The following is a 27,348-nucleotide window of genomic DNA, read 5'->3' as shown; positions in this document are numbered from 1 at the left end:
TGCGAAACGTGTGGTAAAAATACGATCCCTCACTCTTACAGGAGGACGTAAAATAGGAAGTTAGACCAAATATTTTAACCTAAATAGCTAAAGCTACAGAAAAAAATTCCATTGCCTTCGATAAAACAATTTATAAATATTATCAAATGATGTAAGAACTTTTGACATCATCAAATTTATCTTTTATAACACTAAAAAGATATAAAAATAATTAATCAGCCAAAGGGAGATATATTTTGACAATGCAGTTTAACTCTGTTTTGATTTATTGCTTTATTGACAATTGAACTCGTTTATCATTTGAAATATAATTTGATAAGCCGTTCGGAAAAATACAATGTAATTTACGCAATATAAGTTTTATTGTTTACATCTCCCGTAATACAACCAAGGCTAAGGTATTATAGTAGATGCGCCTTATAAATTCATTTTTATGTTTATTTCACAGCCATAATTTTAAGTCTTGCTTAAGATTTTTTAAGGATTTTACACTATAAAGATATGTTTATAGTTCAATTGAAAACATTTACCGATATAACCGTGGGTCATATATCTTTAGCGCTGATGTTTTTGTTCATTTATTAGAGAAAGCATTTCAAGAGAATAAAAATAAATAAGTAAATGTTACAGACTAACAATCTTCAACTTCAGTAATGTATTGAAAACATTTTTTTAATTCTTCTAATTTTCAATAGCACATAGTAGTGGTTGAAGAGTTATGTTTGAAAGACTATGGAACCTTGGACGTAGGACTGACTTCTGGGCTACTCTCATAGACGGATTAGGGACTAACTTTGTCCGAAAACTTCTATAAAGGACGTTTAGCAATTTATGGAAAATTGGAGAATTCTAGAAAAATATGGTATATGTAATATTTTATTTGAAATATATTTGGAGCAACTTTAAACAACGATCGATTTAAAAAAAAAAATGCAATTAAAGGCAAAATTACGTTTTACGTAACATAATGTTAAAAAAAGCAGTTGAAAAAAAATCAGATTTTTTTACTAAGAAACTCTGTTTCATTTGTGTTCAAGAAAAATTTTCAGGTTTTCACTTATCATAAATATCAGGTTATATCAGGTTTATTTTCATAAATAGCAGGATATTGCAGAATGCTGGGAAAATCAGTTTGCTGAATATTTAGAAAGAAATGAAACAGACCAAGCAAATCAACGTTATGTATTCGGAAAAAACAAAAATCGGAAAGAAACAAAGATACAAGTAGCAATTATGAAAGTGCAATTTAACAGCCAAATGGGCTTAAAACATTTATGCATTTAAACAATATTAACGAGGTTAGGAGTATATTAACCGTGATAATTTTAACTTAAATGTTATTTTTAAGAACTGGGTACTATAAAATGACAAACTAACTAGCACTAGTTGCACACAAAAAGTAAACAAAAAATCAACGACAAAACTATCATGTTCACATTTATTTTTTTTATTTACTATTCACTCCAGCACACCCACCCTAGCAGAAGGTACAGTGTTGGGTATAGTGTTAGTTAAATCCTTGAAAAAAAAAAGAATAATAAACACAAAAACCACATACCCAACAAGTGGATGATTTCCCACCTAGAACTCAGTGAATCGTGTTTCTAATAGTTCTCACAGTAGAAGGCCTCAAAGTCAAGGGCGCCATGAGAAAAACTAGTATCACACGGGAACTGTTCACAGAATCTAGCATTCATCGTGTATTAAACTAACGTGGGAAATGTAAAAAGATAGTGTACCACAATTACTGGTGCCGTCTTTTCATCTTACTTTATTGCTTTAATCTCATCAATAGTAATAGTTAGTAAATCAAAATTAACTCAAAATAAACGCTTATTGCATCAAAAGAAATTATTTATTAAGATTAACCTGAATGAAATTTTTATCCGTCAAGTTATTCTTATAAAAACCAATCCACCAATAAACAGAACGAAATATTATGGTCGAAAATTGCTTTTTGATGCAAAATGCAAAAATAAAAGAAATAAATTATCACAATTTTTTAAGTATTTTACCGCAAAAAAAGGTGTCACGTGTCTGGGAAACGTGAGGGCAATAAAGTGTAGCGGTAATAAAGAGATATCGAGGAGAGGTTTTAGAATTTTGTAAAAAAAATTACTGCTTTCTCCAGTGTTAGTTCAAAAATAATGTTTGTTATATTTTGAAAATAAAACGACAAATAAGGTATCCAGTTAAGTTCATGTTTTATCCAATACTGTCAGAAAATATATTAAAATATCTTTGATGTATTATTGTAACTTATCAGTTGCAGTGATTTTGCAAGTTTTTGAATTTACTAAAAACAGTTAGCGCATTTTGTATAGTAAACTGGCTTCTTTCTCACAAGTTAAGAATCAGAAATTTCTATTGTACTTTTTAAAACTAAGGGGTGAACAAGTTAGGCCACTATTGCGCAAATAATTCATCCGAATAGCTGTTCTCCCTTTAAGAAGGGACACATTGTTTAAGCTGACATATTTCTTGCAACAAAAGGTGTTTACTAACAATTGTAGAGGATTTTTGTTTTGTTTGTAAGAAATGATTTAGATCGCTAACAAAGTTAAAATAAATAATTGATTACATTATATCTCAATTTGAAATGAATAGTCCAAATTCCAGATTCTCTAACAATATTCACAAAATAAACTTTCAGCCAAAACTAATATACCGAATGGCTGATTCTTTCTTAAAGAATGCAGGCAAAGGTTGTCCTCGTTAATATTATCCAAGTAAAGTAATCACCTATTTTTTCAGGCGAAGCTTAACGTCCAATTACCAATTAGGTGTCGTGGACGGAGGCGACTAGCAAACATACTTTACTGTAAATTTCTTTTATTAACCATTAAATAAAATCCTAAGATCGGGAATCGAACCCAGTACCACAATACATATTAGCTTTGCAGGTCTCGCCTCTAACCGCTCGGCTACCATGGCGCCCAATATTATCTAAGTATAGATATAAGTTTTAAAAATTCGACTTTTTTACTTTATCTTTTCAATAATGTCTTCTTTGTTCAAATTAAGAGTTGTTAAAGGTCTGTAGAAAGAATATAGGCACTAAAACCTGAAACCTCTTTTTGCTTGTTGTAAATAAATATTAATTTACCTAAAAAATCTTACTTTTCTTCAAAGGAAAATAAGTGAGTGAAGTGCTTAATATTGAAGAAATCCAAGCAAATATTATTAAGGAAGTAGAAAGCTTTAAGGAAGTACACACATGATAAAAATAGAATAAGAAATACGTTAAGATAACAACATTACTTTTAAATCATTGAGGGGACAAATACGTTAAAAAACATTCCTTTCTTTGTCAAAGGTGATTTCCCACGGAGAGGGGTTGTATTACAAAACTTAGGGGAGTTAAACTTAAGATTCTGTGTAGAGGGGGAAATCAGTATATATATACATCACTTCCTTGTCCTTAAACATCATTATATGCTTTGCAATGGTTAGTGAGATATTGAAGTAGTTTCAAAAGTGATTGTGTAGTGTTTGCCCAACGTACTCAAGATTTCTACTCAAGAATCCAGCGGAAGTCAAAAAAGAACATTTCACTACCTGGTATTGTTATATTTATTCTATGAAATTAATTAGTTCTTCTTAATTAAGAAATGTAGATTAGACAATATGTTGTTATTAGTAGTTTTAGCTTAAGAATATGTTTCTTTAAAGAACCAAAATTCATTATTCTTTCAGGAAAATGTTGGATTTTATTGTTTGTTTTTTTTTTAATACAAATATTTATAGGAACAATTCAATTGTTAAATTTGTCATGTAATCATATTAATAATCAAGATAATACTTGATAGTCTTAAAAATATTGATTTGTAATTGTAATAAATAAATAAATTGTATTTGTAGTTTGCTCTTTTCTATCCATTGATTTGAAATCAGCATGATCTTTTATCACTTCTCAATGATCGCTCTTCTTCACTAAATTTTTAACACTCTATAATTTGAGTATGTAGAATATTGGTAGTTGGGTTACAAGTAATTTTTAATATGTAAAGGCTTATTTCATATGTACCTACAATTTTTAAGAATCCACAGCAAACAAACAACTGTTTCTTCGAAAGGTTGCATTATTTGAAAAAGAACAAAACTTGTAGTGAATAGAAGAATTGAAGATACTTACGCAATGTATGTGGTCGTGTCTTTTGAAGACGTGCCGCCAATGAGAAAAAATAGGCTAGGTTTTCAACGTAAACGATATCGCTAGAGTTCATGGTTTTGTTCAATCCATTCATCAATTCCGACAGGTATTCGGTCCAATCGATCTGAAAATATTAAAATTAATTCTTAAAGATTCTATGAAAAAAAGCATTATTTTTAATATTTATTTGTTTTTTTTTATACTTACAATCTTCTTTCTTATTCTCTCATTGTAAATTATTTTGATTAGGGTCCTAATTGCATAAATTCCCAAGTTGTACTCCTCTTAACGATTCATGGGATTCATATGTATTAAAACAATCTTTTTGAATATCACACCAATGTTGAGAACCCTTATTGAGCACGAAATTGCAACTTCTAACAACTTGGTCTGTTTGAGTGAGTGATTATGTCTGCCGTAATAATAATCGCATGAAGTTCAAATTTGATATTTCTTTTGTTTACGTTTTGTCAAAAAATATCATATGGAAAACTGAATCGATTTTTTTTTTTTTGAGGTTTTCTCTAGGAGACTTCTATCATTTTCATAAAACATGCTATACTTTATGTGCGCAACTAGGTAATTAGCAATTATTAGAAAAAATTTCTTGGGAATGAAGAAAAGGGATATATGCGCTTCCCTCTAGAAGGACATGTCGAAGAAATGTGAGAATTTATGACCTATTAATTTTAATAAGGATTTAAATATATAGCCAAAATTCCAAATTTAAAAAACTAAATTTTCAGTTAAATCTATTGCTCTAACAAATTTAACATTCGGTGTACGATAATTAGAGTCCCGAACATTATGAAAAATCACAAAAGTTGAAATTTCGTTAGAATCAAAATTATTTTAAACAAAATCTTTATAAATTCTACATTAAAAAAAAAAAAAAAAAACTAATGCAATATTTTATAGGTTTCTTATTAACCAAAAATTTTTATCCAGATTATTTAAGCCAGAAAACGAGATTTTGGAATAATTTTATTGTTTAAAGTTATATTATAACCCTTATACAACTGTCCTACCGGACAGTTTTAAACATCGCAGATATTGCACATTTCTTTATAACTGACTGTTTTGGATTTACCTATCTCTTTGGTTCATCAAGCATGTTTGTTGTTAATATCCAAGTTATTGACTCAAACACGCTTTGCAGAAGCATCTTGAAAATTAGAATATAACGAATGTGATGAATCAAACTTTTGACGACATAGGAACGACCAAAATCCGGTTGGAAGTAAAGGAATCCATCATAGACGAGACAATTAGCTATGCAAATTTAATTATGTACAATTATTTTTTGTAGTAGCGAGACGTACCCTTTTCAAAGCTGGCCTTCGGGGAGTGTTCTTCCGTTACTTACAAAACTGCCCATCAGCAGATAATTAAGCTGGTGTATACATAAAAAAAAAAAAACTCGTGTTTTGGAAAGTAAATTTTATTCGCTGGATATCCAAGACTTGTTTTTAATTTTATAACACTTTTAACGAACCCGCCCATAATTATTTATTTAATTTTTGCAATTTAAACAACTTAAACATCAAACTTAATTTTTACTATATTTAAGTTTGGCATAAATTTTAATTGATTATAAATTTAAAATATAAAGTAAAAAAAAAAAAAATAAAGATTTGTACTTAGTTCCTCTATCGACGCAAAAAATTTGTCCATACAGGAACTGATTACTTATCAATTAAAAAATTAATTATTTTAAAAACATTCTAAAATATTTAGATTTTATTAATGCAATTTAATGATTACCCTGAGATTAGAAGAAGTAGTTGAATTGCTACCACTACTGTCCATTAGCTCTTGTAATTCATCAAAAGTAATCTTGGCTGGTGAAATATCGGAATCTGTACTCTGGATATCCTGTAAAAAAAAATTCAAAAATTTTACACTAATTGAAACTTAGCTCCTTTCATTTTAATGAAAAAGCTGAACAGTTTTTCTCTTTGAATGTTACGTTTATTTAAGATGTTCATAAAAAAATTTAAAAACATATTTTATATGGTTGATTACATAATCCATTAAATATTTTATAATATTTTGTGTTAATTCTAAACACTTTGCTCTTTTATTATTCTGATAAAAAAAAGCTTTAAAAAATTTTTAAAAAAGATACAGTTGGTAATAAAATTTTATTAAACTATTTAAGGATTTTAGTTTTAAAAAACTCGGTTAAATTTCAGTCTTCGTTTTACGTTTAAAATTTGATTTTTAGCAAAATCCTACTTTTCAAATATCTTTTACTATTATTTATCTCTAAAAATGAAAACTTAAATCGTTGTTATTTTAATTTAGTTGTTTATTTAATTTTTTATCTTGTTAATTTTTTGAAAAATTTATCACTGTTATTGTTTTAGTTTTTGTTAGTTTCTGATAGTTACTGTTAACATACTGCTTGTTATTACTATTTGTTATATAGTTATAATTTTCTCAGATTATTCCGTTATTTATTTTATATTTTATGTTTGTTGAAATTGATTTTAGTTCCTTTGTTTATTTGATGCAATATTACAACAAAAAAGGCTTAAAATTGCAGCAAGTCTAAGGCATTTAGCTTTTACAGTTGCAAACATGAAAGTTCTTCTCGGCCATGAAAGACTTTTAAAAAAATGGGGAAAAAAATTTTGATTTTATAATTTATCTATCGAACAAGAGCTTAAGAATTGGATGAGAAAGTGTTTCTTTCAGTTCCCTTGATGATGTAATTTACTGGGCTCAAATTTTCGTAATTGATTTTCTGGGGTCATCTACACATTTTCTGACACTCAGAAATTGTATGGAAATTCTTAACTGCGAAAATGAAAAATTGTAGTTAATAAGCATTTCGTTTTCTAACTCAAATATCAGCATTGTGGGAAAGATTTTAAACTTCACATTTTTAATCCTGAATTCTCCAATTTTATAATTTCTTTTTTAATGGGCGTAATAATTCAAATAGTTATGTCAAAAAACTTTTTTTGGGCTTTGTCAAATCATTTGAAACAATTTTTAAGAAATTATATTTTAGAAGAGATTGCTAGGAAAGATTCTCTGTGAATACTGTACTGTTTGGTTGATGTAAATTCGGCCATTAGTAATTGCACTAAATGAATTTAAAAAAATACTTCCACTTCTAAATTTTAAAGAATATTTTTCTAAAATGGTTATTAAACCAAAATGATTACATCACTCGCTAAGCTGATATAAGAATAAAGTTGTTTTTTTTTTATCAACTTCGTGATATCTTGAAGTACATTTTGTTTTATAAACGAACAACGTAATGTTATATAAACGTTTTTTGTTAAAAAAAAAATTTAACCTTCAGTTTACATTAATATTCTCTAAATTTGTGAGCGAAGTACACACCTCTATTTCTAATTTTCTTTAAGAACTGAAATATTCTGTCGTTACCGGAGATCTTGTATTTTTTGGAGGGGAATTCTGCGTATGTGGAAATTAAGTTTATTTAAAACAGTGGTATATATTTATTTGTTTTCATTAGAACTCATTTCTTGAATTAGCTGAAAACTAGTAATTTATCTTCTAAATATTGATGAATAAGCTCAAACTTTGAATATTTTGGTATCCTTAGAATTGCATTTTATTTTAATCGCCAATTTAAGAAATTAGTATTTAATTTTAAAAGTAAGTTTAGCAAATTTATTAGTCTTGTTTGTCAGCTTGTATTCTAATATGTACAAGCTTATAAATGACACTAATATGACAAGAAATTTCTGATAGCTTCTACTAATTTAATTATTTTGTATATATTATTGTTCATTAGGAGAGCGTCGTAGCAAAGACATGCAAGTTCTTTTAAAGAAAATTCCATGTCCTTTACCAGACAACTCATAGCACGGAACTACGGACCTTTTTCTACTTACGGTTTCTATAAAGTTTAGAGGCGTAAAAATCTTTTGTGCTTTGTCACTTTTAATTACTATCATGTGTCTAAGAGGTTAGTGCATCTTTGAGAGATATTAATCGTTACCGGGTGCAACTAAGGGTACCTGAAAAAAAAAAAATGTGTAGCTTACGGTTTCTGAGTCAGTATCCAGTCTTAATACCTTTAAAAGAGCTACTATGTGATAGGGCAGTGATTTTGAAGCGAAAGAAATGCCCCAAAAGATTACAGTGGTAATAATGGTAGTGTCAATAATCCCTACCCTAAAAAGCGAACACAATTGGATTTTTGCATGTTTTATTTAAACATGAATACTGGGAAAAATTTAGTGGAATACAAAATAGAATTTATATTTCTGTCTGGGAATTAGTAATCCTGTTAGAATAAATTTGGATTTGATGACAACTTATGTTTTTGTTAGAAAAATATAAATTAAACTTTCGTAAGGACAACATACTACTACTTAAAACTAATGTATTTCAATTGTTTCAGCTAAAAATAAATAGAAGTTTGTATTTATTCTGCGAACTTCTTTTTAATTCAGAGCTTAAACTTTTGAAGCCTAGACTAACCATATCTTTAGTACACTGCCAGCCTCCGGATAGTGTTCTCTTCTTACAGGCAACACTGTTCAGTGAGCAGTAGGCTCCTAGGGAGAGAACATCTAAACGCAGCAAGCATAACTTTTACTCAGAATCTCAGCCTACGGAAAATTCTCTTAAACACGCTTCTCTACAGTCATTTGTATAACTTTTTATTTTTTCAAAGTTAGTCGTTTGTAGATTTCTAATAGAGGGAAGTAGACTAAAGCACGGTCAATTTACATCTATAAATCAAAGAAGAATCGTGGAAATATATTGAATTCAGTTCCCATACTAACTATTTAATAAAATGTTGAATTAAGTAGTTAACAGTAGTTTAAGCTCTCTCGTGGAAATATACGCAAAATTATTGCAGCAATGCACTGTAGCTAATGCTAAGATGATTTCACCGACTTTAAAGATAAGAATTCATTTCTAAAATTAGATATGTTTTAGCCTTGTAAGTAAAGATATCTTAAGAGGCTAGAACAAGCTTTATTTTAGTAATTGAATTTTAGAAGAAATGGTTGGATTTCATTAGGTAACGTCTAAAACTGCTGCTAAGTATGCTTTTTGTTGCTTTTTTTATGTGCCTCTGTTTACTACTTAATTCAACATTTTATTAAATAGTTAGTATGGGAACTGAATTCAAACATTCTTCAATTGGGATGCAACTCAGAAACAAATGCTTGTAATGTAGGATTATTCGCGGTTGTTTAGTTGCTTATTTTCGTTACTTTCGTTGGTAGATAGATGGGAAAAAATGATGTATCTGAATACATGTAACGTGGAGTCAATATTCTGTACAAAATTAAACTAAAATACGTTTTGTAGTAAAAATAGAAGTCGCATTATTTAGGTAATCATTCTTTCTAAAAAAAACATTGAGATTCCTTTCAAATAAACTTGAGTAATTGAAAACTTCATTTACAATATTTACAAACAATTGAACTGAATCATTAGACATTGGGTAAGTACATTGATGCTGTTAGGTAATGTACTTAATAGAAGATCGACTGTTTGCGGCTGTTAAAGCCTGTATGCCCAATCATTTCTTGCATCAAATAAAAGATAATTTATTACAATTAAATTGCGCCTTTGTTTACTTTGAATTGATTGTTAGTTTAATCAAATTATTATCGTTGTTTACTCTTTCAAAGTATATTATTGTTTCATTTATTATTTACCCTAAACTGGTTTACTTATAAAGTAAATATTTTTATTCTCTTTATTGTCAGTAATCCAATCGCAAAACACCGTTTTCTGTGATACAAGATTCATAAAAAAAACGAGTCACCATGTTTTTTTTTTGGATGGGGACCATTTCAGAATAGATAACTAAAAAACAACAAAATATCAAACTGAAATTGAAATATGAATCTAACATTGCGATAGGTACTATCAGTAACACATCTATAACTGAAAGATTTCCAGATAAATTAACTAAACTTTCCATGAATACAAACTTTTCCTTGCGGATTCAAACAAGTAAACAACTTAGGGAATAAAACGTTTAAACAGTGCTCGATACTAGCAAACATTATTTTTAAGTCCCAAATGAGATAGAAGAAAATTAACAACCTTAATTTAAAAAAAAAATTAATTAATAAAAATTACCTGAAAACCTGAAATGAAGAAGAGAATTGCAAGAAGACTCAAGGAATTCATACAAAAAAAAAAATGGAATTTTATTAAAAAACTAAGAATGAAGAACTTTAAGAAATGGACTGTGGTAAAACTATCCTAACGTAAAAATTGTGGACGGTATCAGTGAATGAAATATACGAGCTAGAAACTATCTACTATAAGGTAAAACCACATCCATTGCAAGAAAGAAGGCATCACAGAGAAAATTTATCAAAATAAATAGTAAGAATGAAATCTAAATCTAAAGATGACAAGAAACATAATACAATTCACAATAATCATCTCATTTAAACTATGAATGAAGAACACAATAATGACATGAAAATTATGACTATCTTTATGTTAAAGGATGTAAGATATATTTATGGAATAAGAAGCAATTGTCTCATGAAAACTGTTAAAAATAAGTAAAAGAAAAATACGGCAAATCCATGAAGAAATCTAGCATTGGAGAAACACAATAATGACATGAAAATCATGACTATCTTTATGTTAAAGGGTGTAAGATATATTTATGGAACAAAAAGAAATTGTCTCATGAAAACTGTTAAAAATAAGTAAAAGAAAAATACGGCAAATCCATGAAGAAATCTAGCATTGGAGAAACACAATAATGACATGAAAATCATGACTATCATTTTGTTAAAGGGTGTAAGATATATTTATGGAACAAAAAGCAATTGTCTCATGAAAACAGTTAAAAATCAATAAAAGAAAAATACGGCAAATCCATGAAGAAATCTAGCATTGGAGAAACACAATAATGACATGAAAATCATGACTATCATTTTGTTAAAGGGTGTAAGATATATTTATGGAGCAAAAATCAATTGTCTCATGAAAACTGTTAAAAATCGATAAAAGAAAAATACTGCAAATCCATACATATATGTAATACATATATACATATTACATATATTAACACTTATATAATTAAAAAAGAAAAGTGGACAATCGAATGACATATAAATCAACGAATGAAAACATGCTGCATTTAAGGAATTTTAGGAACGGACTGCTATAAACAAATATAAAGCATTGAATATCAGTAAAAGAAACTACAAATGGTATAAAATATAAGTGCATGAAAACTTAACACATTAATGTAAAAAAAAACTAGTAAAGAAGAAATCTAGAAAGAAGAAAACTATAAGAAGCAAGAAGCGAAAACATTTTAGTATCAGGAGGCAAGAAAGTTGTGAATTGAAAGAGAAACAATAAAAGTGCAAGCAATAAATGAAATAAGTGCAAGAAACTATTACATAATGGAATTTTTAAATATAATTGAAAGCATGAAATTAAGGAACGGAAAAACATTTTCTTCACTTATTTAACGGATAGTTGACACAATCGACAAACTCAAATTCTGGTCTCTCAGGAGTCGGAGGTCGGAAAGACAAATTGACATAGAGGTTAAGAGGCTATTCTCTTATTATTAAAGGATGTGGAGTGTAGTTTAGCTTTCAACTTAGTGGTGGCTATTTAACTGTAGCAGGCAAAAAGGATTCCGATAATTTCATTTGTGAAACATCGACCAGTCTCATCACTAAAGTAAACCATGTGGTAAATATTAGTGGAAACCGATGCCAAATTATCAGAAATGTATTGTTCTCTCAGATGTCAAATGAGCAATCCTCAATGCGTTAAAACGGTAACAGTAATAAAACATTTAAAACAAAATGAAAGAAGAATTTTACTTAACATTAAGAAACGATTGAAATTAAGTCCTTTGAAAGTTATATAAATATTTTATACGGATGAAGATTCGGTTACTACTTTGGTAAATATCTGTAGGAAAAAGTAATTCATAAAATAATAAAGTAATGAAAAAAAAGTAATAAAATAAATAAATTCGCATAAAATAAGAAATGAAAAATCTCAGAATAAAACGTCAAAAGTAATAATGAAAACAAAAGTGATAGAAAAAAAAGATATAAAATATTGTTATAGAATTCAAGAAATCCTCTAAAGAATGCAAGAAAAGCCTGGTAAAAAAAGGAAATCGATAATAGATGTCAACAAGAGAATGCATTTTAGCAAGTACTTCACGATAAAATAAATGAAGCTATCAAATTTGTTATAAAAAAAAACCTTCATACGCTAAAAAGTACTAAATAACAGAAAACTAATCACAATACTAAATAACAGAAAACTAATCACAATACTAAATAACAGAAAACTAATCACAATACTAAATAACAGAAAACTAATCACAATACAAGTCCAAATGCAATATTTTACGCAATAACTTGCGATTGATTTATTTCTGAAGAAAACATCTAGAAATTTAAAAGTTCTATCACTAAAAGCAATAGCACGATATACTAAAATTTGAATAACGACTGTAAAGGAAGAAATTTTTTTCCAACGCGAGGAGCAAATTAGTTTAAAAATCTTGTTAGAAAAATTATTTTGAAACCTGTCATTTATTCAGATAATTTTACTAACTGTAATTCGTTTTTTCAGAAGATAAGATAATACAAAAAAATTAGAATAAAGCAAATGGGACCACGTAAATATAAATTCAAGTCAAAATAAATTCACTTTCGGCAGAATATTTGATCACTGTTCCACAAATATCCATATGTACTTCGATTTGTTATAAATACCGAAATAATACTTAAATTGACTTACTGCTCTGATCTGTGAATCCGTAAGAAGAATTTTCAGAGCAATACTAGGCAATTGCGCTTCGTCAGTGGATGTATCAATTGCACCTAACACTGCAGAAATATATGCCAATCTTAGAGCGATGACTTCTTTAGCTGTAACCGAAACTTGTTCTTCTGATGTCACCAGTTCTGGTAATGAAGGCATGCCTATACCTGGTCCAACCTGTATTGTACAAAATATAAGTAATTAACTGAAAAAAAAGAGCGTTTGAAATTAGGAAAAAAATAAAATAACAGGAAAAGTAATGCAATTAAAAGTTATACATTCAATCAGTTTTAAAATCGACCAAATTCAAAAGATGGTCAGTTTGAATGGTCAGTAAACTTTTCAATAGCAACAAAATCTTGCTAATTTTTGTTTTGGAATGAGCCAAAAAGTATTGCGTTTTGGAAAAGAGAAGACAACAGTCAATTAAAGGAATGACATTCGTGATCTTACTGTCCTTAGTATGATTAGTCACGCAACAGAATGTACTCTCTGTTCTTTGCTTCTTCAGCAGAACACTTCTGCTTATTTCCATCTTCAAGTATTTCCTTACGTTGAATTTAATTGGAAAATAAGTTCATTTAGAACTTTCCTGTTCGAAATAAGGTGGACTATTCCTGTCTAGGTGATTGCTTGATGGTAAAAAATGATTACTAAGCATTAAATTTGAGAAGTCCTCAGACTTCTATTGTACTAATACTAATACAAAATATATATAAATAAATGTTATGTTTTACAATGTTAGTTTTGAAATAAATTTTATTAATACGTTTATTGTTTGTAATTGTTGTTCACTAAAATTGAATATATTGTTAAAACTTGTTTTTAAATTTATTTTATGTTGATAAAATTAAATTTTAATTTGCTTGAATTAATTTTCTATATAGAAATTATTATTTTAAATAATTTCTACATAGGATTATATTTCGCTTAATATATTTTAATTATTTATTTTAATCAAATTTTTGAAAAAATCATTTGTCCTGATTATACATAAAAATCTTAATGCAGTTAATCTAATTATATATATGGCTGCACCTTCATAAAAACCATTATCAGAGGTGTTTTCACATAATCTTGCATCTTTAAACCTGCAATTGGATTGGTTTAGGCAATCAGAAGTTAGGTGAAGAAATATTTCAACACAGTTCAACCAATACTTCAGGAACATAAGAGAATGCCTATCCTAGTAAAATGGTGTAAATTAAATTTGCAGTTTATTTAGACTAAGTCTACAAATATTTTTTATTTTATTTTATTGTAGCAAGCTTGTTTATTGTATCTCTGATCGGTTTTGGACTTCTATCCATCATCAAAGATTTAGCAGTTTGGCAAAGAGATTTTTACTTCAATTACCGACTCGCACTATACTCTCTGACTGTTACTCACTCTGATTTGCATTAAGCCAGTGCAGGGCGAGACGGAACGGGAGATACAATAAACATACGTGCTACGACTGAAAAAATCAAAGACATTATCCAAAACTGCAGTCCAAAAGCACTATTTCTACAAAATATTAATTAGTGCTATGAACCCAACCTAAAATGAATATAAACTTGTATTCAATTATAAAAATACAAAAAAATCGCTTCATAAATAAAAATATATTTAATATATTCTAGATACCTAGCGACACTTTACAACGTAACTCATGAATGTTTCGCAAACCACAGTGTATTTCACAAAGAAATGCTAGCGTAAGACTATAAGGCTGTGTTGATACTGGAGTCAATCAGTAATCAATACTGCTGTCAATCAACAGCACACAACAGGATGAAAGCAAGTTCAGGAAGCGATATTCTTCAACATTTGTTAGGAGCAACCATATTCAACTCAAGCTCGGAATACTATTCCATGATTATTACAAGGCAATTGTACGGTCATTAGCTTCTTTGAAAGATTTTTCTTCTCTAAAAACTGGTGAAATCGCTTTTATTTATAAATGACGTTGCCTTTATTTATGAAAAGATCTTATTATTTATTACTAAGTGGTTCATACAAAAAATTCAACAAATGATTAACTAATACAATAAAGAAATAATTCACTTTTATTTTGGAGCTTTGTTTTTTTGCATTCTGATAATTGCATGCTTATTGCATTAGCCAACCGAAAACAAAATCAACATTGAATTACGAAACATCAGTTTCAAATTAGTATGGAACATACAACGTTACTAACTCTTCTTTGGTAAACGTTTGCAAAATGTGGTTTTTAATTCGCATGAATGGGTACATGTTTTTCATTTACCCTTTTAATATCTTGTACCCAATTACCTAATAAGAAAAAGAGATTAAGCCTTTACTAGCACTATAAATTTAAATTTTTGAATTTGGAAACTCATTGAAATTAATGCTGATTTCTTAAATGTAACATCTTATTTTAATTGTTATTTACCTAAAAATTGAGAAGAAAAACTGTGAAACTAATGTTTACTTCAGGCACATTTTGAACAGGCTGATCCCTCAACTCTGGCTAAGACATTTTAGATTAAATGTCTAAGAAAGTGCAGTGATTTTTTTATTCATTTTTCATAAGTGTTACGTCGTTTAATTTAATTTCATTCCATTTTGTTTTAATCAAAAAATTATAGAATTTATCATAGCATTTAGTGTTGTAAAATTATAATTTGAATCTCTTTATCTAGTTTACTGTTACATTTAAATGTTTCACGATTATTTAACAATTCAAAAGGTGATTTTAGAAAACAATTTATTTGATATAGTTTTTTCATTTTATTTTTAGAATTATGATACTAATATGAGAAGAGTTATGAGTGTGTGTGACCTACATAGTGAAACTAGTTTATAACTTTGATATAAACGGATTTACTTCGTGAGTTTTAAGTTCGTTCTAGAAGATGATCACGCTATGGCTATTACAATCACATAGCACAATCATATGTTCATATTAAATAGATAAAAATGTTTACTATACCTACTTACTTGTTTTAAGAAATTAACGAAGGACTTTTGATATTTTGCGTTCTATTTGTTCAACATAAATAAAATAATTTTGTATGCCAAGATGAGCAAGAACCTCAAGATCTAACACAAAATTTTAATTAAACGTTATCAATTGTAATCAGAGTATATTTTATTTTTTTAATCTAGGGTTCAAGCTGAGAAGTTCTTTATTATCACATCAATATGGTTCAATTTTTATATGTTCAGTGATTTTTTTATATATTATACATATTTCTACTCTGTTAACTCGTAAAATGCATTTATGCGTTCATTTGCAATTTAACCATGCAGTTTTAGTAATGGAGGAAATTATTTCACTCCTCAGACGTTGAGAGTGAAATAATTAATATTACGTTTTATTAATTGTATTTTTTTTTTTAATTTAAAACAAGGTATACTTACGGAAAGCACAGTTCGATTTGTCAACGGATCTATAGCTATTGATAATTGAACCAACATGTCTATACTAAGTGCTCTTTGTATCTTGGCCAATGATGCAGCGAGATTGAACGCTTTTGCTGTTTCTTCATCAGGAATTTTTCTTGGAAATCCAGCAGATTCCAGTATACTTAACAGTGGTTCCATACCTAGTTCATCCATTCTGTCTGGGTTAAAACAAATAGTATTAGTTAGTAAGTGAATAATAGTTTTTTGAAATAAATAAATAAAAAATAAAATAAGTAATGCACTCCAATAAAAAAAATTACGAATTAACTTTGCATTTCAGATCCCCACAGCCAACAAGAGGAAAGAATTACGATTATGAATCTAGAATAAAATAAGAAATGATTAAATTTCTTCAAAAAGATTTGAGTTGAACTTCCATTTGGAAGTTGGAAAATTTAGCAGTTCAAGAAGATGAAATCAATCTACAATTCCTTGAATCAAAATTAAATCTTCAATTTTACCTTGAAACTATGAATGAAAATCTGCGAAGACGAATGTAAATGAATTATAGAAAAAAAAAAAAAAAAAAGCTGGTCAGGTTAAAAAAATATAGATTCTCTGTATTAGATGTATTGGGGATAATCGGCTACTGTAAGGCTCATGACTTTTAGCTGCTTTTGTTCACACGATTCTTTGTAAACTCACAGGTTAAGGGTAATATTACAGCAATAGTCACGATTATACGAGGCGTTTTTTAAGTGAGTACCGTTTTGAAATTTGGCCGCTGCAATACTGCGGTTTGTTTGTGAGTAATTAAAATGTTTTCCCCTTCGTTGGATTCGTTTTCTTAAAATAACGAGGAAATATTTGGATTAAATTAAATTCATTTTATAGCTTTGCAAAAATAAGTATTAATAAAAGAAAATGTGAACTTGGGATTACAAAAATATTTAAACAACGGAAAATTGTTAAAGCTTTATTGTATTCTTGTTCATCCGTTTACAAGTTAGATATTCAACCGCGCCAACCCATCATAATGAGTAGCAATATATTCTTACGCCTTATATAAAGGGTTCCTCTCTTATTTAATCTTACCATTAATCAACAAAGATTTCTTAAACAGATGTTTTAAAACTTGTTCAAAAAACTATAATAAAAACAAAAAGTTGGATAACACAATTCCATTACACTACCCATTACATTAAAGTATTTTTTTTTTTTTTTTTTGCAAACTCAAAATTTAATTCTCTTTAATGGCAATAGTTTGGTAAAACATAGTTTTATAACGGCACTGTTAAGCTTAATTCCTTATCTTTTTCCAATTAAAGAATTTTGATTAAATCAGATAGATAATTCCATCCTCATTTTTTGTGCATCCAAGTAGTTTTATGTTAGGCTACAATGTGGCTACAATTTGCTTCTTGCAAATGGGTATTTTTTTTATTATTACTGTGCCTCTTTTATTGATCTAATAATTTTAAAGTGAATTACGACCGGTGATTATTATTATTTTAGCCTAGATAAAAGTAATAACACTAAAAGAAGTATTGAATTTTTATAAAGTAATAAACTAAAAAGTAATAAAGCAATCAATGAACGATTGGGAATTTTATTGGGGAATAAAACTGAGAAAAAACTTTTAGAAATATTTTAATTTCCATGTTCACATTTACAAAACTGCTCGCAGTCGTAAGTTTAATTGGTTCAACCGCGATTATTACCCTGAGAATCTACTAGATATTACACGATGAATTAAATTATATTCATTTTATTTTATTCTATTTAGAAATCATTTATAGATTAATGCGGCATTATCCAACTCTTCTGAATTCTATTAAACATTAGAATAATTATTATTTAATAGAATACATTAGAAATCAGATTTGCATGGTGTTAAAAATTTGTAGACAAGAATACAGATGCTACTTATTTCTAAAATTACAATCTTTTGCTTATGAACATAAAAAGCCATCTGAATGATTTACTTTAATTCAATCAATAATTATTTATTGAGCAATTGAAATTATTTCTTGCAAATTTTCCTCGTTACAATGACAAGAGAAATAAAACTATTTTTTTTTTTATCTTATTCCGACTATCTGTGGGTGACATCAGTTTAGAGGAATTCATTTGCATTCGTGCTAAAGAAGAATCAAGAGATTATGAGAAAATTTGGCTAAAAAACATGATGCTTCGGGTTGCGCAATAGTAAAAAGTTGCCGGAAAAAAAAAATACAGAGTTATCTTTGCTAGCTTTTAGGAGTAATTCTGCTTATGTTAAGCGATAGGACAATCTAGTGTTTTTATCAAGACCAACGTAAAAGATTTTCAAGAAATAAGGAAGGAATTTAAGATAAGATAACATGTCCAAAATCATTTATATCAACGAAACGAAGCAGAGAAAAGTTTCAAGCTAGAAGTGTTTGGGCTTAAATAAGAAATTATAGAGAGGACATAATACTAAAAACTATGCCTGGATATCAGAATAGCTAAAATAGCTAAGAGACTTCAAAATTGTAGAAATAAATTCTTAGCATAAATACCAAGCATTCGGCTAAATTTCTCAATAGATTAATGCATTATACAGGAAAAGTCGAAAAGTTTAGTAAGTGTAACGATCTCTTATTCAGTTTTTACTGAACATGCTTTCTTTGTTTTTAAATATGTAAAAAGAAATGAATGCTTTGAAGTTCTTTTCATAATTTATTTTTGAACATGCAACATACTTTTTTTGCAATGAAAACTCTTTTTGTCAAATTCTTGTACAGAATCTTGTACTAATTGCTAGTTTTTTTTATATTTCAGGAAGTCCTTTCATATCAAAATTGTGATTGCTATATATCAAAATTAACGAACTCATCTTTAATCTTTCAAAAATATTAATTTTCAAGTTAATATTTGAACTTTATTAAAAAAAATTATTCAATTTTTACCAGTATGTGTTTACGGAATCATTCGAAATTTTATGAACCAAAAATAGGAATAGTTATATAAACGAAAAATATAAAGGTACAATTAAAGCTCGTTTTATTTTGTGTTCATAGTAAATTATAATATAATTATATAATTAGATTATAAATTAATTAACTTTTTTTTTTAATTTTCGCAGTAAGTTAACTGACTTCATCGATAAGGTTTTAAGAAGTATCATCAATAATAAGCCTGTTTTTTAGTGACTTGAAAATTATTGTTTTTTGTGACGAAAAAATTCTGATCTGTTAGTATAGAAAATATTTTAAGTTCCCAAAAATATAATTAAATGAATTATAATTAAAAATAAACTAATTATTTATTTATTTTATTCTTTGAAACAGGGTAATTTAAAAATTCTTTATGAAATTAGTCTGCTGTCGAGAGCAAATGTTAATTAAATTCTATAATTATTAAAAAAAAAAAGTTCAAGGATAAATATAAAAGCTAATCTTCGGGCGCAAAATCCGGACAAATTATTAAGAACAAATTTTAATAAAATATTACTAATATTTGAATCTTATCTGAAATTTTTTTGAAAATAAATGTCTTTTACAGATGCATCAAATAATAATGTCTACCATAATGAATAATTGATTTTTATTTCTTACAAAATTTTTGCTGAAAAATTACATATTCAAGGGAAGAACTAAACAAACCTCAAACTGTAAAAGACGAAACAAGAACTTCAGGGAGGATAATCAAAACTGAATATATATATATATTGTTGGCTTTTGCTCTTATTCTTAGAAAGTCCCCTTGTCGTCAAGGAAAGAAAAGCTAAATATGTCTCTTTTAAAGGTTAATTACTAGTCATCTTGTCTGCTCTATCCAAATTAATTAGGAAATATTAAATTAAGACTTTGTACTGTTGTTCATTTTTACAAAACTGATGAGATATTATGAATTAAAAATTAATATATATATTTGTATAATTGAAACAATTTAGTGGTTTCATTATACCATCTATATTTTTATAAAATATAAAGGTTACTATAAATATTACCAAAAAAAAGTACCTTAACAGAAAAATTGTTTTTGCTTAGGTATAAAAAAAGGTCAGGTAACACTGCCAAATTTAAAGCCAACTACGGGAAGGCCTGCCATATTTAGAAGAGCCAAAAACAGAAGAAAAAAAAAATGTTTTAAGAGAAATCTTGAGAATTTTTTTAAAAATACAATATAGAACTAAAAATACATTGGTCCATTTTTTAAATAATTTTATCTTTAACAATGATTTTTCCTTTACTTTTTCCAAATTATTTTTCTAATCTAACATTACCGAGCAATTCAATTAAAATTCATACTTCAATTTTGAACCATGTATATTTTTAATTTAAAATTTTAAAAAACAAGAAATCACTCAAAAAATGGAGGCAATGTCTTTCTGATTCTAATTTTAAAGATGGTTTGCTAATTAATTCGTGTTTAAGATTAAAATTTTTTTATTGAAAAGTTTCTTTATTATGTTTATTTCTGAACGAACTTCGTTAAGAAATTATTCAAATTTAACTTGAATTTTTTTTGCAGCTAATTATTTATTTAGAACAGCATGTTAACAGGATGAGATTTAAAACTACTACCTACAATAATATAGGCACTTTCTAAGACTGTAAGATCAACGGCTGACCTGGAAGGACTATAAGCAGAGCAAATGATTTGAACTGAAACACCGTTCTTGGAGGCTGAAAACACTCGAACCAAGGCGATCAATGACTAACTAACCAACAATCAAACAAATAATTTCATTATAATACTAATTCAGAGAGATCCCGGGTTCGAATCCAGTGGCTGGCTTTTAGATTTGCCCTTCCTAGGAGCTTCTTGCAGCTCACTGTTAAACGATAGAAAGTAATGTCATAACGAAAGAACACTGTTTAAAGGCTATTTTTTATCAACTAAAGGGATGACACGCGACCAACATACCGGAAGAATAATTTAGTTTTTAATTGATTAATTTTTTTTTAAGGAAAAGTCTTCATATAGAAATGTACCTTGTCAGTCGAAGTGAAATTAGTAAATCAGTTATGTTGCAGTTGTGTTGTTTGGAACTCGAATTCTCTCACTTCCAAAAGATCTGCAAAGAAGAAACTTTTGCTTGGCCAATATGATACGATATAATGATATAGATACTCTCTCTTGACCAAAGCAACGAGAAAGAAACGATAATTTACCTAAATATACTTGTTCTCTATTTTAGGTACTCAATTGTTTCAGCAATTACTCTTGCAGATTATCCAGCGTATTTTATTTACCCATAATAATATTTCACATTATTATTATTATTATTATTTAGAGGCTTATGTTGGCAGCACATGAGAACAACCTTTTATATTGGATCTACTTATAACTAACTTTCTTAACATCATTTTAATTTTCATTTTAGCAATAATTCCTTAGGTACATCTCCAGCCTTCAAAGTGAAAACAAGTAAATTTCTATAATAAGGCGAACTCAATTTATTTTTGTGGTAGCTTTACATTTTTCAGGTTGTAAATAAGTAGTAGTAGCTTCCTACTCCATCTTATCATATAAAAATGTTTTTAGTGTCATCTATAGTTGCAATCAACTTATGAGTTCATTTAAAAAAGAATTGAATGACACCTTTTTCTTAAAAATCGGTTCGCGTGTTCAGGCGCTACGTTGTTTACAAAAAAGGTAACAAGAAGAAGAGGTTTTGAAACTGCTGTTTTTGCCAATTTTTGGAATCGTTTTCCTCAAAAACTAATTAATCTGTGCTATTACAAAATATATTACACTTATAAAGGAAGATTTGCCTTATATTTTAAAGAAAATTTGAGAATTTTATCTTTTATAGAAAAAGAGAAAAACAAATTGACAAAGTTGGGTGTTTTTCAACGTTACGCTTTTTCGTGCAGTTTCTGGTGATCAACCCTTATACAAAAGGTTCGCAATCAATAGGTATTTTATTATAAAATTGTAAAATAGTTTAATCGTTGCTACTTATTCATCAAAGAATATTTTAGCTTCCTATCTAAAACGAATTCATAGTTTACTTTTTTAAAATCAATTTTTTACGAGCTTCTTTTTATGAAAAAGTTTTTAAACATTAAAATTTTTTAATTATAAACTCATATTTAATCAATTAAGCATTCACTATTTACAGATACGATTGAAATAACAACTACTGAATTCAGCTAAAATCAACTAGTTTCTCGCAAAATCAGCATCAAACAATTACAATTATAATTAAATTTTTGTTTGCAGCTGGCCTCCAGAATGAGTTCCAGTAATGAACAGCAAGCTGTCTCATAGAGGGCGGCAACTAGCTAGCACCCAAAACTGGCTTTCCGCGTCCTATGCACTAACCTCTTACCTAATCCCTTTATCATTTCTTGAAATATGTTAAGATAAATTTCTTAAAACTTTCATTAATTGCAGGAGAAACAGGTTTAAAAGCAAAAAGAAAAAAAAATCGAAGACTATTTATCTACAATCTTTCGAATATTTACTCCCTGTTAAATATTTTTAATTTAAGAAGTTCCATATTATACCTGAAGTATTTTACTTAGATGAATATTTTCTATCATTTAGACCTTTTTAATCAAAATTTAAAAGAACCATATTTTAGAAGCCTCTTTACAATAACTAGTACTCCTTTTATTATTAAAAATCTGTCCATTATTCAACAAAATATTAACAAAATACAAATATATATCTCCATAAATTAGAAAAACTTCAGACGGAATAATCACTGAGTACTGTTCCCCCCCCCCTTTATTAGTTAACGCTTTTATGATAAAACAAGTGGCACTTAGTGGATCACTTTAAACATTTAGTAAGTGGAAATATACTGGCAAGGTAATAAAAATAATCATTAGCAAACAAATTTATCTGAAGGGGACTGTAGATGAGATGATTCACAAACATTATTAGATAATTTATTTTTATAAAGTAATAACTTTATCAAAAATAATGAGCGTTATTGCTACTAATTGATTCAAGAAATAACTGAAAGTTCAATATTAGAGATAAATATTTAAAATAAAATTCATATAATATCTCATTGTTTAAAATAGATCAAATGTTTCATCAATATTTGTATATAAAGTAACAATTAGTTTGTTATTAAGACTAGATTGGAAGATATTAATGAAGGTACTACAAATAGATATTGAAAGATGTTACAAGAAGTGTGAAACTTCACACGAAGAGAGCACCAGAAGAGGTATCAGATCGACATGGACTTAACTGGGTGTATTAACAAAAAAAAAAAAATAGTTTGAATTTTTTAAGTCCGCATCGCAATTTAATAAATTATTGGTTTCATAGACGGTACAAAAGATAAAGAAGCAAAGGTCAGCCGTTACAAGAATTTTGTTTTTATAGATACTGTACTTGATAATCAGGATTCAAAATATGTCTTTTAATTGGAATTGTTTTTTATTAAATACAATGTACTGTTGAGTCAGAGCGTAAACCCCTTGACAAAAAAGAAATGTTCTATTTTCTGAACGCAAGGGGATTAAACTAATTTATTGCATTTTTCAGAATCCAAAAATGTTGCCAGATGAAATGCTAAGATCTCTTCTCCAACTTCAAATCTAAATTTTCGTTGGCTGGGGATACATTACCCAATCGAAGACTCTTACTGCAACTCCTTACCGATTTGATAAAAAAACATAGTATTAAAAATAATGTATTTATTTATTTTATGTTTACTTATTTTATATCAAAATGGTTTATCAGAAAGTTTCATCACAAATTAAGTTTTGTAATAATAATTTAATTTGAATATTGATATTTTCCAGATAAAGTTGAAGTTTCTGATTTTTCAAATACAAGGCAAATCGACCGGAAAGACGGAATTAGACATGAGGAAGCCTGACTGCTTAGATCTGCAAGAGCCTGAAAGAAAGAACCTCTAACTTTTTTCGCCAGTTTTTGGCAAAATGTTTATTTATACACCATTTATCTGTTTCCTAGTTAAATTACAACATTACAACAAAAAAAAAGAATTACAAAGATAACTTTTTTTTCTGCAAGGAGTCCCTTCAACAAGGTAAAATTATTGATGGAAGCAAGAACAATCCTGCTGCAGCAGTCATAATGAAAATTAAGACTACATTATGAACAGAACTCGTCAATTTAGCATTATTGTTTGAATACATTTGACCTACATACTATCACGCTAAAGAGTTTTGTATAGATAACACAAAAATATGTATTACATTTTTCTGAATAATTACAATTTAAAATAAGGAAGATTTAAAATCTCCTGTGAGCAATCCTCAAGGATTTCTGTTATTCTCATAATTACGATACTAGTTATAATAACTCATCAAATAGAATTTGAAACAAATACCGAATTATAGTACGTGTTTAGTTATTCACTTATCGGTTTTACTGTTTGCCTGATAAATATATTTATCGCCTCCAAAACTCACACGAAAATAACTTGTTCCGGTAAATTTCTTTAAATAAAAGTGATTGTTTATTACAAAAATGGATAGCATTTCAATTTTATTAGATATCGAAAGATGTAATATAAAAAAAATCAAAAACCTAATCTTTAAACTTATGGTCAACCGATCTTTTCAAATTCGAAATTCCAGCAATGCTATTAATACGCAAATAAAGGCTAATCCCCCAAAAATGTTGCACTGAAACGTAAAGGAAAAAAACTTGATATTGCATTCGGCGAAGATGTATTTTGTCCTAAAATAGAACATTAGAGTAGTCCTTAAACTTGTTTTTCCCTGCAATTTGAAGCACCATATGATTATACAATTAATGACATTTTTAAAAGGGATTGACTATAAAAGGTGAAGAATTCAGTATTGGTGAGTTCCGATAAGAATTAATTGGGTCTAATTTAGATTATTCCTATTTCAGTATGAGAAAAACATCCGGGAAAACATTTCAGATAAAAGTGTTAAGTATTTAGAAAATAATAAATGAAGTTTAAATAAAATCGTTGAAAGCATTTCTAAAAAAAATGTTGAAAAACTGAAAAAATCGCTTGTGTAAATTCACATTTCTAGAAATATGAATAAATTTACCTGTATCCATACACGAGCTGTAGAGAGACTTAGCACTGCTCAGAGGAAGTGGTTCTTCATCAGTGATGTTCTCAGATAGTACGTCTAAAAATAAATTTACTGAGATTAAAAAAAAAACGTCCCTTTTTTTTGAGGGGGCACCCATTGAAAAAATAAATTTATTTTTGATCAAGAAATAGTTAATAACGAAATGGTTGGAAGTTGTTGCTGTTTTTTATTAACTAATAGCACAGAAAAGCTCATTTGATAATTAGAGATGTGAACTCTAAAGCAAAAATGTATTTTTAAAATTACCTAATGTATCCAATACTCTAATGTTACATAATGCACAATCAATGAATTGAATAAATGAAACTCCATATTTGTCAAAGAAAATTAGGCAAAAGTTGACAAGATTGATGAGACTTAGGGCCATTGTCCGTATAGATAAAGATCTTGGATATATTGATTAGTTCTTTTTAACTGTTCATTTCAGAAGATTTTATCATAAGTATTTATTAATATATACATAAGTTGACACGAACGAGGACATTAATAATGCAAAAATTGATTCATTGTAAACGGACTTTATCTAAATGACCTTTTATTCTGCCCTGTCTGGAATGTAGGCATATTTCTCGTTAATTTACTTGATAATTTATTTTTGATAAAAGTTAATGAATGTACTTTAAACTGGTTACTGTAAAACCTCTGAAAAATAAAGAAATATATTGAGGACTTTTTTCATAACTAACGAACTCCACAATTTTATTTCCTATTGATTAGCACTTTTATCTGCCATTTGTTGGTAGGAAATTTAAAAACAGCTAAACAGATTCTTGAACCGCAAATTCTCAACAGAAAAACCTGTATATTATTAGTCTCTCTTACAAAAGTAAAATTTTTGTGTGGAAATCTGCTAATCATTTTCCTTAAAGGGATACGTTTATAAGTAACTGCAACTGCAAAAGGCACAGTGCTATCCAGCAAAGGTATGATGAGGAATAGAATAGAAGCTGTATAACAACAAATGTAAGGCCAAAAAAAAATTGTTTAAGGGGGAGATTTGGTTCTAATGTTCGGCTACCTTCTGAGAGAAAGCTGTCTCCCTAAGAAAGCCTTGAAAGAAAGCCTCCCTAAGAAAGTACAATAAACTGTAATGCAATAAAATCAATTACTAAAAACCAGAAATAAAAACATCCTGAACAAGAACCACAACAATTTATACTCATGCACTACATTACATATTTAAAAATATTGTAGCTTTTATGTGAAAAAAAAAAAAAAAGAATTTGTTGAATCTTACCAGCCATTTTGGAGACGAGATATCTGGTTCGATCGGAAAACCATGAATCTGTGTCCGTTTGAGAAACATGAGCCTCAGACCATTTGCCGCAGGTAAATTTAAAAAAATCGGAACATGGATCAACTTTTTGGTCCATACTGCCAAGTAGCATTGCGGCTAAAAAAAAAATACAAATTTATCAATTGGTTTTTGTTTTTTGTTATTTTTTGCGTCTAGTTTTTGGTTTTCAATAAGAAGTAGTGAAAATGAAATATTATGAATACTTTCTATTCATTTTCTATTGAAATCTTTTGAATAGATGGAGCTAAGCCTAATGGAATAAGAACCGTGCTATTTTGGCTTTTCGTTTTTTAGATATTTTTTTTCACAGAAAATTTACGAACCCAGAGTTCAAAATGGTACCCTTATAATCGAGTGTGTTCAGCACTAAGAGAGTATTAATGTCAAACACTTAAAATTTTGGGAAATTTGGTTCTGTAAAGATGGGAAAGGGTTGCATTAATGTTAACACATAATTAAAGTATCTTATTGAGATATAGAGCAAAGAAAATATTCTTTAACACAATCAAAAAAGTGAGACATAAAGTAATAGATGAGAGGCAAAAATTAAGGTAATTTCTAAATACAGAATTAAAAAAATACATCTAATAAATTTTGGTAACTTCAAATGTTTTACGGAGATACTTGGAAAAGTGCACAAAAATTTCGAAAAACATGCAATTATAAAAAGTAATACTTCAAAAACCAATGTTTCATTCTACTTTTTCATTTGTAAGTACAGAATC

General features: G+C 28.2%; 1 protein-coding gene across 6 annotated transcripts in view; it reads right to left on the bottom strand.

The window, feature by feature from the left end:
* The window catches only part of LOC141449822 (neprilysin-like), a 46,507-nt gene that overhangs the window by 12,067 nt on the left and 7,092 nt on the right, over positions 1–27,348 (bottom strand). For all 6 annotated transcript variants that reach the window (XM_074119639.1, XM_074119641.1, XM_074119637.1 and 3 more), the window contains 6 exons: positions 26,564–26,719; positions 25,279–25,362; positions 16,301–16,503; positions 12,911–13,111; positions 5,918–6,028; positions 4,136–4,277 (listed from right to left, as the gene is read on the bottom strand). In XM_074119639.1, coding sequence (XP_073975740.1) covers positions 4,136–4,277; positions 5,918–6,028; positions 12,911–13,111; positions 16,301–16,503; positions 25,279–25,362; positions 26,564–26,714 — 892 coding nt within the window. In that variant the 5' untranslated portion in view covers positions 26,715–26,719. The remainder of the gene's footprint in view (positions 1–4,135; positions 4,278–5,917; positions 6,029–12,910; positions 13,112–16,300; positions 16,504–25,278; positions 25,363–26,563; positions 26,720–27,348) is intronic.

This window comes from Rhodnius prolixus, unplaced genomic scaffold, assembly GCF_049639745.1.
Source record: "Rhodnius prolixus isolate KJV_2025 unplaced genomic scaffold, Rpr scaffold_2, whole genome shotgun sequence".
In the NCBI taxonomy this organism is placed as follows: domain Eukaryota; kingdom Metazoa; phylum Arthropoda; class Insecta; order Hemiptera; family Reduviidae; genus Rhodnius; species Rhodnius prolixus.
The sequence above is the reverse complement of the archived record's forward strand: the minus strand, read 5'-3'. Positions and strand labels throughout refer to the sequence as shown.